Below are 9827 nucleotides of genomic sequence, written 5' to 3' on the forward strand. Positions count from 1 at the left end.
AGTAACTGCCGCTCCGTGCAGGTTAACCCAAGCCTTATAAATTAACAAAGCATCATCTTTACTGGGTGAGGAGCCTTCTTAAAAATTCAGACAATGCTGTTTGATGAGCTTTAATTTTGAACTTGGCCACTGCAATCCTGTGCTTGTCCCCCTTATGAATATTATTCACATTTTCAACAGGAGAAATGTAAAGCACCTGGGTACAAAGCATGCCAGAATTGTAAAGTTTTGGCTCTAAGTAAAAAGGAAATCCATATTTAATCCTCTCACAGCCTTGCTATTTTACATTTACCCAACTTGTAATACTTTTAAGCAGATTGCGTACCAACCTTTGCTTTGCTGTAATTAATTCAGCGTGATCATCAATATCTGTTAAGATTTTCACTACTGTCTCTTTCTTCAGTCCTAAAAAAGTGAATATTTATATTTTTAAGCAATAATTTCAAAGTAGCAGGACAGCAAGAGCCTGAAAATAGAATCAGCCAGCCTTCATTTCTTTAGTGTCACTCAAATGCACCAACATAAAGTACACATTGTTAATTCCAACCCAAAAAGAGAGAAGCAGGACTCCAAAACAGGGATTTTAACTTACACTGAAATGCACACCACTACCTCAAAGCCACCTTCACAATTTTTTATTTTTTTTAAACAAAGATGACCAGGAGAGAAAATGCACATCTTCTCTCTTAGTGTTTCTCAAGCAGGTCCTAGAATATTCTCTAGCCAGACTAGTTTTCAAGATGAATATACATGAAATAGAAAATAAGCAGGAAGCTGAGTGACATGGAATGAGTCCCAGCTCCCCAAGATCGATTCCTAGGCTAGGGTGTGGCTCCAGTACTTAACAAAACTGCAGGGGAGGGGGCAGGGGGCAGATTGCTTGCTTGGTCCTTGTGGATGTGGGGTAATAGAGACTCAAGTCAGTGAAAGTGCCAGCATTTAAAGCACTATTCTCAACATGTGACAAGTCCAGTTTCAGCATCTATTCAGTTATTGCACCATGAGCTTTCATTTGCAGTTACTTTGGCGGTTTCCCCTTATTTCTGATTCCCTCCCAACTCACTCAGCCTAGTCCTCACAGTAACTGTTCTCAGGCAGGGTCACAACTCCAGTCTTCAAAGGCCACCAACTAGGTTGGGTTGGCAGGATAGCATAATAAATATGTATTTGATTTGCATACAATTTCTCTCATGCATATTCATTGGGGATATCCTAAAAACCCAACCAGTTAGTGACCCTCGAGGACCAGAGTCGCCCATCCCTGCAAAGAGCTCCTTCCAGAAGCCTGCAATCCTGAGCTCTAAATCCAACCAACTGGGTGTCACAGTTGTGAAATGACTGGACTCCTCCAGCCTAGGAGGTTCAAATGTTGCCTCCACAGCATTCTCATCCCCGACTTCCAAAAAGAAAATGCAGGTGTCAGTGAGCCACAAGGCTGACCTTATTAATTTTTTAAAAGATTTTTCAGTTCATGATAGGTTTTTGTAAAATACAGTAATTTTGAGGTTTTCATACAACAATTTTGTACTTCCGATCTGGCACCACTGGCCCAGCTCTTTCCCTTAAGAACTTTAGCTAAAAATGAAAGATACTTCTGGAAGCTGTGCGAGGGCGCAGGTGCGGAGTCAGTGGCCGTTTCTTCATGCTCGCTCTGCTCCGGGTCACAGGGCCCTGTGGATCCAAGGGCAGGCACCGGGTAGACCGCACCTTCAAACTGCAACGTTTGGCCATCTCTGAATCTCAACCGGCCCTGTACAGATTGAAAAACACAGGTCAGAGGCAGAGGAAAGAGCTCTGGCCACCCGCCTTCAACTAGGCACATTGGAACATCTTTTTGGTGGAGAGAGGGTGTGGGGGAAAGGAGGCCAAACAAACTGGTCCTGCCAACTCCCATCATTCATTTTTTACTTTGTATTTACACTTGCGTCACTCTCTCTTACATACATTCTTAATGTAATACACACCAAGTACAGTTAACACAATTGCTAAAAATTAAGCCACAAAAATCACAGTCTGCAGTAGTACAGAAGACAAACAGCAGCTATGAAAAATCAACACTTTATTATACCAAACCCTACATCATCAATACACCTCCTATAAGGAAAAACAGATCCTCACACAAAAACCTATATTTATTTAAAATATTTATAGCCCGCTACTCCATAGTTTGGAGCAGATTACAAAAACAAATATTACATCATTAAAATAAACCTACTTCCACAATACAGCAGAGTAGCCCACATCAGTCATACATGCAGAACAGACAGACCCTCATCAAATGCATAATAAAGGGACTAAAAATTAGAAATCTTAGGACAAAACCTGAACTAGAAATCCTAAGAAGCCAAATTGTGCATGCAGTGCACATTAGCTAAACAAAAATGTATTTCCTCTTGGTAGGATGCAAAATAAAAAGATAGAAGCGATGCATATTCTCAAAGCTGACATTCAAATCACTAAATTAAAAATAAAATAGATTCTTCCTGTATTTGATGTTTTATTTTCTTACTCATATTGGTCTGTCACTTTTTTCCCATTTTCCTATTATTTTCTAACTCCATTTCCAGGATCTCCTTTCCATTTTCTGTTTCTTCTCTCTATTTCCTCCCTTCATTGTCTCTGATATTGATCTTCCCCTTCTTCATTTCTCTTACCTGCCTATCACGTATAGTTAGATTTCATTGCTTTGTCCTCCACCTCCCTCTTTATACCTATCCCCTACTTACCTTTCCATCTCCACCTCCCCCCTATGGCATCGCCTGCTCACTCTCTCATCAGCTCTCCTATGGGTCTCTCTCCTTCCCCAGCCTATTTTTGCTGCTTTAACCCACTCCATAATCCCTCATTCCACTCTCTATTCTCTACTCCTCTCTCCAGCCCTCATCTACTTTCCTCTGCATCTCATCCCCTCATCCCCCTCAGCTCTCCCTGTTGCTTACTCCCTAAGCAGTCATTATCCCTCTTTTACCACTTCCTCACCCCCAATTCCCTTTTCTTTCATTCCCACCTCCCTTCTCAGATCCATTCTTGACAGCAGATAAAAGATCAAGATGATCCATCCAGTCTACCCAACTGAGATCTGTCCACCTTAGACAGGGTATATACATTCTCTTATGCAGTCCAATACCAACTCCCCTCACCCCTGCTTTTCATCTGATCTCTCAACCCTTTTCTGTCAGTGCCCCTCCGTATCTATCCCAAGAATGCCCAAAATCTGTTACAGTGACAGACTCCACCAACTCCACTAGTAGGCCAGTTCAGGCTTTGCAGTCTTCAACTTTGCTTGTAACAAAACCAACACCCGCATATTTTATTACCAAGTTTTGTAATAATCCCTACAGTCACTGTTATGATTTTACTTATTTTATTTATAATTTGTTTTAATTTGGCTTTCTTATGCTCATTTAAGTTTTGATTATATCCATGGACTAAGGATGCACATTACTTTACTGTGTAATTTTTTTACATGCATAAAATCAATTTTATGCATGTTAAGTATGACTTCAGAACATTTTCTGCATGTAAATAAAAAATGCAACAAAAAACTAAGACTTATTTATAACTTAGCACTTAACCAATCACTAGCCCAAATCAGGAGACCGCAGGGTGAGCTGATCCATCTGCTGGAGACAGACAAATACTGAAGGGCTGCAGGGTAGGCTCTGTCCTGACATAGGATACCCTTTCAGTTTTAGTCTGTCTCCATCTGCTGGACAGGAGGCTCAACCCACGGTCTGGACTGATCCAGGTATGTACAGGGAACTTAAAGCTCATTACAGATGCATTAAGTTAGTCCAGTCAAAAGGTATTGCCTTTGACGTGTTTGCTGACCCTTATTTCTATATACTCACATGGACTAATATAGCAATCACAACACTGTACAAATTAGGTGAAATTTATTAATTTAAAAACTCAGGAAACCATCATCTGAACTGACATATGATCATTTTTATTTAAATTCCCACTTTATGAAGAGGTTATTTATTGTGTATTTAGCTCACACCTTCTCACTGAAGTCAAGGTGAGATACATAGAATTTTTCCTGTCCCCACAGGGCTCACACTTTAATGTTTTTGTTCAGTCTGTGATTAATACCTTTTTCAGCAGATATCTTATGCACAAAGCACTCTCTCCATACTTCCAATAATTAAGCTATAACTGCCCTTCAAAAACATGTCTTTTATCCTTCAAAACTCCAGTACCATTATTATCCTCTCTTCCAATGCATAGGCATATCTCCAAACTTGAAAACTCAGACCTTTTCTAATTCTAAGCAGTGCCCAAGTTCTAGGATTTACTGACTTTTTGAGGGGACGGGGAATTTAGGCAACAGATGAATGCCTAGAGTGCCAAATTCTGAAGGCACCCAAAACCTGGAACCTCCCCTTGCTACTCTTTGATTTTCGGGGGCAAAATCACCCACCGCTAGTTTTTTTGACTATGGATGCCATAAATCCAACCCTGAAGGGGCAGTGTGTCCTAAACGGGGCCGATTCAGCTCTAGAGCCAGCATTATTGAAGCAGCGGGGCCTCACAAAAGCAAAATGGCACTCCCAGGTTTCATGTTTCCATAGCCCATCAGTTCCAAATATATGTTCATCCAAATGGCATAGCATGGTAGGAGACAAAGCCCCCTGGGCCCTCTTTTTTGGCCGCATGCACGCAAGAGAGCAGGAGGGGTGTTACTTTGAAAGGCCTTCTATTTCTGTGGCCTCTTAAGCACTTCGGCAGAGAGAACGGTGCTAACGTAGTTTGCGGGGCAAGAGGCAACATATTGGTCCCCGGGGAGCCTTGCTACGCCACCGGTTCATCCTGTCGCCGTTAGCGCAACGAGCGGGCACCTTTTGACCCGAAGACCGGCCATTCAGAGCAGCTTAGCCCACTACTCAGACACCCTCTGCGCCCCTAGGCCTTCAAAAAACACCTCGTGCTTTTCCTTCCTTGAGCAGTCTCAACAGAGTTCCAGTGGCGCACCTTCACAGCATGATACGATGTATCATGCTGCTTATAGGGAAAAATAACCCATGCTATAATTACACAATGTTGGGTTCCATATTAGGTGCTACAACCCAAGAAAGAGATCTAGGTGTCATAGTGGATAACTCATTGAAATCGTCGGTTCAGTGTGCTGCGGCAGTCAAAAAAGCAAACAGAATGTTGGGAATTATTAGAAAAGGAATGGTGAATAAAACGGAAAATGTCATAATGCCTCTGTATCGCTCCATGGTGAGACCGCACCTTGAATACTGTGTACAATTCTGGTCGCCGCATCTCAAACAAGATATAATTGCGATGGAGAAGGTACAGAGAAAGGCTACCAAAATGATAAGGGGAATGGAACAGCTCCCCTATGAGGAAAGACTAAAGAGGTGAGGACTTTTCAGCTTGGAGAAGAGACGACTGAGGGGGGATATGATAGAGGTGTTTAAAATCATGAGAGGTCTAGAACGGGTAGATGTGAATCGGTTATTTACTCTTTCGGATAATAGAAAGACTAGGGGGCACTCCATGAAGTTAGCATGGGGCACATTTAAAACTAATTGGAGAAAGTTCTTTTTTACTCAACGCACAATTAAACTCTGGAATTTGTTGCCAGAGGATGTGGTTCGTGCAGTTAGTATAGCTGTGTTTAAAAAAAGGATTGGATAAGTTCTTGGAGGAGAAGTCCATTACCTGCTATTAAGTTCACTTAGAGAATAGCCACTGCCATTAGCAATGGTTACATGGAATAGACTTAGTTTTTGGGTACTTGCCAGGTTCTTATGGCCTGGATTGGTCACTGTTGGAAGCAGGATGCTGGGCTTGATGGACCCTTGGTCTGACCCAGTATGGCATTTTCTTATGTTCTTATGAAAATTAGAAATAAATGCTCTTTATCTACAATAACGATGGATAAATATTCTTTCCACCTTCAAGTTACCTAGCTGAGCCGAATAACCTTCCTAAACACAAACCTCGCTTGCGCTCTACCTCACAGGCACAGCAACTGCGACGCGAGCGTAGGAGGCCGCCTCGAGACCGGAAGTGGCCGTTGGAATGCAAAAAGGTTCTCACCGGCCAGCTGCCGGGTAAGAGCTCCGAGTAGCTGCGCATGCGCGGATGGTCCCGCCGCCCTCGTTCCCGTCCCTTGCCTTCTCCGCAGTGTCGGCTGGAATGAACGGGAAAGCAAAAGGGGAGGGGGAGGAAAGCGTGGCTCCTTATCGACGACTGCATGGCGTTAAAAAGAAACAAAACAAAAAAAGCGCTGTTGAAAAAATATAGCTTAACCCAATTGGCAATAGGAGTTGCTTTCCTCAAATACCGAGGAGCAGAACAACGAAATGTTCATTTGGGCTTGGGAGCAGGCAGGGGCGATGACTGCTGCCCTTGGTATATTGTGCAGTTATTTCCTGTAGCATTTCCTTGATAAAGAGTTAATACGAAATAGGGGTACCCTAAGGTCGAAAGCTTTTCGAATGAAGTGGTAAAACGAATCTGTAACGTAACAGAAACGAAGCCCCTGCCCCACAGTAATTTGCAGTGTTGCTCCTAGGTTTCAAGCACCCTGTACTTTTGAGAAGGTTGAAAAGCTACTTGGTGTTAGCCACTAGTTAATTAGTGCTTCTAAAATGGAAAGGTGTTCACGGGGGTGAGCGTACACTACGAGTCCCTCCTCTGAATTACGGTGACACCATAGGCCTTCCAATGTCACGAGATGAACCCGAGGACCTAGCTGAATTCCCAGGGATGTACCAAGAGGGGCTCCTGCCTGATCCCTGCAATCCCACCTCCCTACCCTGCATACTTGCATAAGGAGGAAGCCCTCACAGTTTTGGAGAGACAGATGCAAACATAAAAGAAAATATTATTCCACTCCTGGCCCAAGAACCAGACTTTTGATCTGGGCAACAACTTTTATTTGTTCTCCTCCATTATGAAAGAGAAACGGCTATTAGTAGAAGAATGACTGTAATGAGTGGAGGGACTCGATGTAACGGGCAGGCAAAAGTCAAATGACACAGGAAATCAGTAGAAAAGTTTACTTTATAACACACAGGCCGATTCAGTAAAGTCCGCGGGAGAGCGGGCGTTCCTCCGCTCTCCCGGCGCACGCACCGACCCTTCGCCGGTGCACGCAATTCTGTATTTAAATTAGATGACGCGGTAAAAACGGGGAAAAGGAGGTTCTAGGGACACTAGCGCGTCCCTAGCACCTCCTTTTTGACGAACGGCGGCTTTCAGCGGGTTTGACAGCCGACGCTCAATTTTGCTGGCGTCTGTTCTCGAGCCCACTGACAGCCACGGGCTCGGACGCCGGCAAAATTGAGCGTCCGGTTTTCGGCCCTACAGCCGCGGGCTGAATTCAAATTTTTTTTTTTTACTTTTTTTTATTCTTCGGGACCTCCGACTTAATATCGCCATGATATTAAGTCGGAGGTGCCGGATATTAAGTCGGAGGTGCCGGAAGAAATTAGCGTCGACCCAAAGGTCGGCGCTAATTTCTGAAAGTAAAATGTGCAGCTTGGCAGCACATTTTACTTTCTGTATCCCGCGCACATACCTAATAGGGCCATCAACATGCATTTGCATGTTGAGGGCGCTATTAGGTGCCGCGGGTTGGACGCGCGTTTTCCTCCCCTTACTGAATAAGGGGTAATGGAAAACGCGTATCCAAAAGCAGGCTAACAAACTAATTCCACATTTGCACACGTCACTGCTCCATGGGTATTCAGCAGTGGCAGCTCAGTTAAGCCTCTTAGGAACTCGACATCAGGATCAGATATATTGTTCAGCATTTGCTTCCCTCTGTACCAAGGAATGGAAAGCAAGGGACGAGAATGTATAGGCCGATACAGTAAGGTGCGCTCAGCTGAGCGAAGTGTTTTACCCACAGTTGGACACGCATCCGCTACCCCTTATACAATAAGGGGTTTAGCGCATCCAAAACGCATGTCCAAACCCTCCCCCCCCCGAAACTAATAGCACACATCACATGCAAATGCATATTGATGAGGCTATTAGTTATTTGCCCAGGCTACAGCAAAAAAAAAAAATGTGCGCCTGATTCGCACATTTTACGCAAAGAAATTAGCGCCTGCCCAAGGGCAGGCATTAGTTTCTAAGCAACCCTAAAAAGTGTACAGAAAAGCAGAAAATGCTGCTTTTCTGTACATCCTCTGACTTAATATTGTGGTGATATTAAGTCAGAGGTACCAAAAGGTTAAAACATGTTTTTATAAATAAATGTGCTGGCAGGTCAGGTTAGGAAAACAGACGCTCGATTTTATGAGCATCCATTTTCCTAACCCATGGCTGTGCACAGGTTAGAAAAACGGACGCTCGTAAAATTGAGCGTCCGTTTTCCAAACCCACTGACAGCCACCTCTCCTGGGTTTCCCTGCTAAGAAACCTCTAGGTGTGCGCTATTGTCCCTAGTGCCTCCTTTTTAGCACGACCCCTCATTTAAATATAGTATCGCACGCCCAGGAGAGGTGGCTGGTCGCGCGTTAGGGAATCAGGTGCTCAACACTGGGCCAACCGTTTTCCCGCACATTTTATTGTATCGGCCTGATAGTGTGCAGAACACAGGCATGTGTAGTAAGGATTTCTTTGTTTAAGCAGCCCTAAACTACAGACACGTGTGGCTTAAATTTCTTCACACCAAACAACATTAGGATATCAATCAAAACTCAGTGTTTACCATTCCTGTGGGATGTATAGATATCTTCCAATACACTGACCCTAATGACAACACAATGACATTGTAAAACAGCTAACAAATATAACAGTTTTCACATAGACTAAAACAGTTTTTTTTTCTGTTCACTGGTATATTTGTTTCCTTACAAACACAACTTCATCCCCATATCTCTCCCTACCTTGTACCTCAGGCTTAACTCTCTTAGTAATACTCTATTTTCCTGTTTCTCTTTATGGCACAGATTATACAACACACATGAATACCAAAAGAAGAATACTGTGGTCTGGAAAACACTTCTTAGCAACTCAGACATGTTTGTGTGATTTACCCAAAGCAATACAATTCTGATCAGAATTTGTCTTGTGAAGTGTGCATGAGCAGCAGTTCTGAGCTCATGATTACACCTAAATGGGGTTTAGTCTAACGTGGTCTACTACAGCTGCTGTCATCTGATCCCAAAGATGCTGTGAAGCAGATCCCTCAATGCAGACTCAGTGCCTCTTGATCCCCCTTACTCTGTCTTCCAGAAATTACATGCCTCCTTATACTTTCAAATCATAGCAGCTCGTTTTGTGCACTGGAGTAGGATTGAAAGGGAACAGTCTCAATGCCTTTGTTAGTTCCCTTGTCTCTGTTTGTAATCATTCATAATAAACAATTATTCTTTTCCAGTAACTACTCCAGCAAGTTCCACTTTCCCCAAATTATGTCACAGTTTAGCAAGTTTTCTAAAGCAGGCATGCAAGTCTCTGCTCAAAGTGCTGCCTTCAACCATCCTCTATTCCCCTGCGGTTTGTCTGCTGTAGTATAAAGAGTCACTGTGGCCTGTTCAGGCTCTCTCACACATGTACTCCCAATGTGATTCTCAACTCTTAACATTATCACAGGAAAAGAGAATTCTGATTTTGTTTCTCAAGATCTGTCTCCTAGAGAGTCCTTAGATCTCCCAGCATCTCTGTTCCTGGGCAATAAATGTCCATTTTAACTTGCCTCCAAATAATTCAGTCATAAGCCCCTTTGTTCCTTACACTTCTCTTGTGGAAGTCCTGCTGTTATTATTTTGGGGGCAATCACTTCTAATCCATGCCAAATCTTTCCGTGTCTCTGTTTTTTTGTTTGCCTGCTACCTGCTTTTTATGCATGGCAT

The 9827-nt window shown here is 43.2% G+C and overlaps 1 protein-coding gene across 2 annotated transcripts in view; it reads right to left on the minus strand.

The window, feature by feature from the left end:
* Window positions 1-6062, minus strand: part of LOC115079873 — a 44862-nt gene extending 38800 nt beyond the window's left edge. For both annotated transcript variants that reach the window (XM_029583820.1, XM_029583819.1), the window contains exons 1-3: window positions 5955-6062; window positions 1593-1750; window positions 330-405 (exon numbers count right to left, since the gene is read on the minus strand). In XM_029583820.1, coding sequence (XP_029439680.1) covers window positions 330-405; window positions 1593-1731 — 215 coding nt within the window. In that variant the 5' untranslated portion in view covers window positions 1732-1750; window positions 5955-6062. The remainder of the gene's footprint in view (window positions 1-329; window positions 406-1592; window positions 1751-5954) is intronic.
* Between the last annotated feature and the right edge of the window lie 3765 nt (window positions 6063-9827).

The sequence above is a fragment of the Rhinatrema bivittatum genome, chromosome 18 (genome assembly GCF_901001135.1).
Source record: "Rhinatrema bivittatum chromosome 18, aRhiBiv1.1, whole genome shotgun sequence".
Classification (NCBI taxonomy): Eukaryota; Metazoa; Chordata; class Amphibia; order Gymnophiona; family Rhinatrematidae; genus Rhinatrema; species Rhinatrema bivittatum.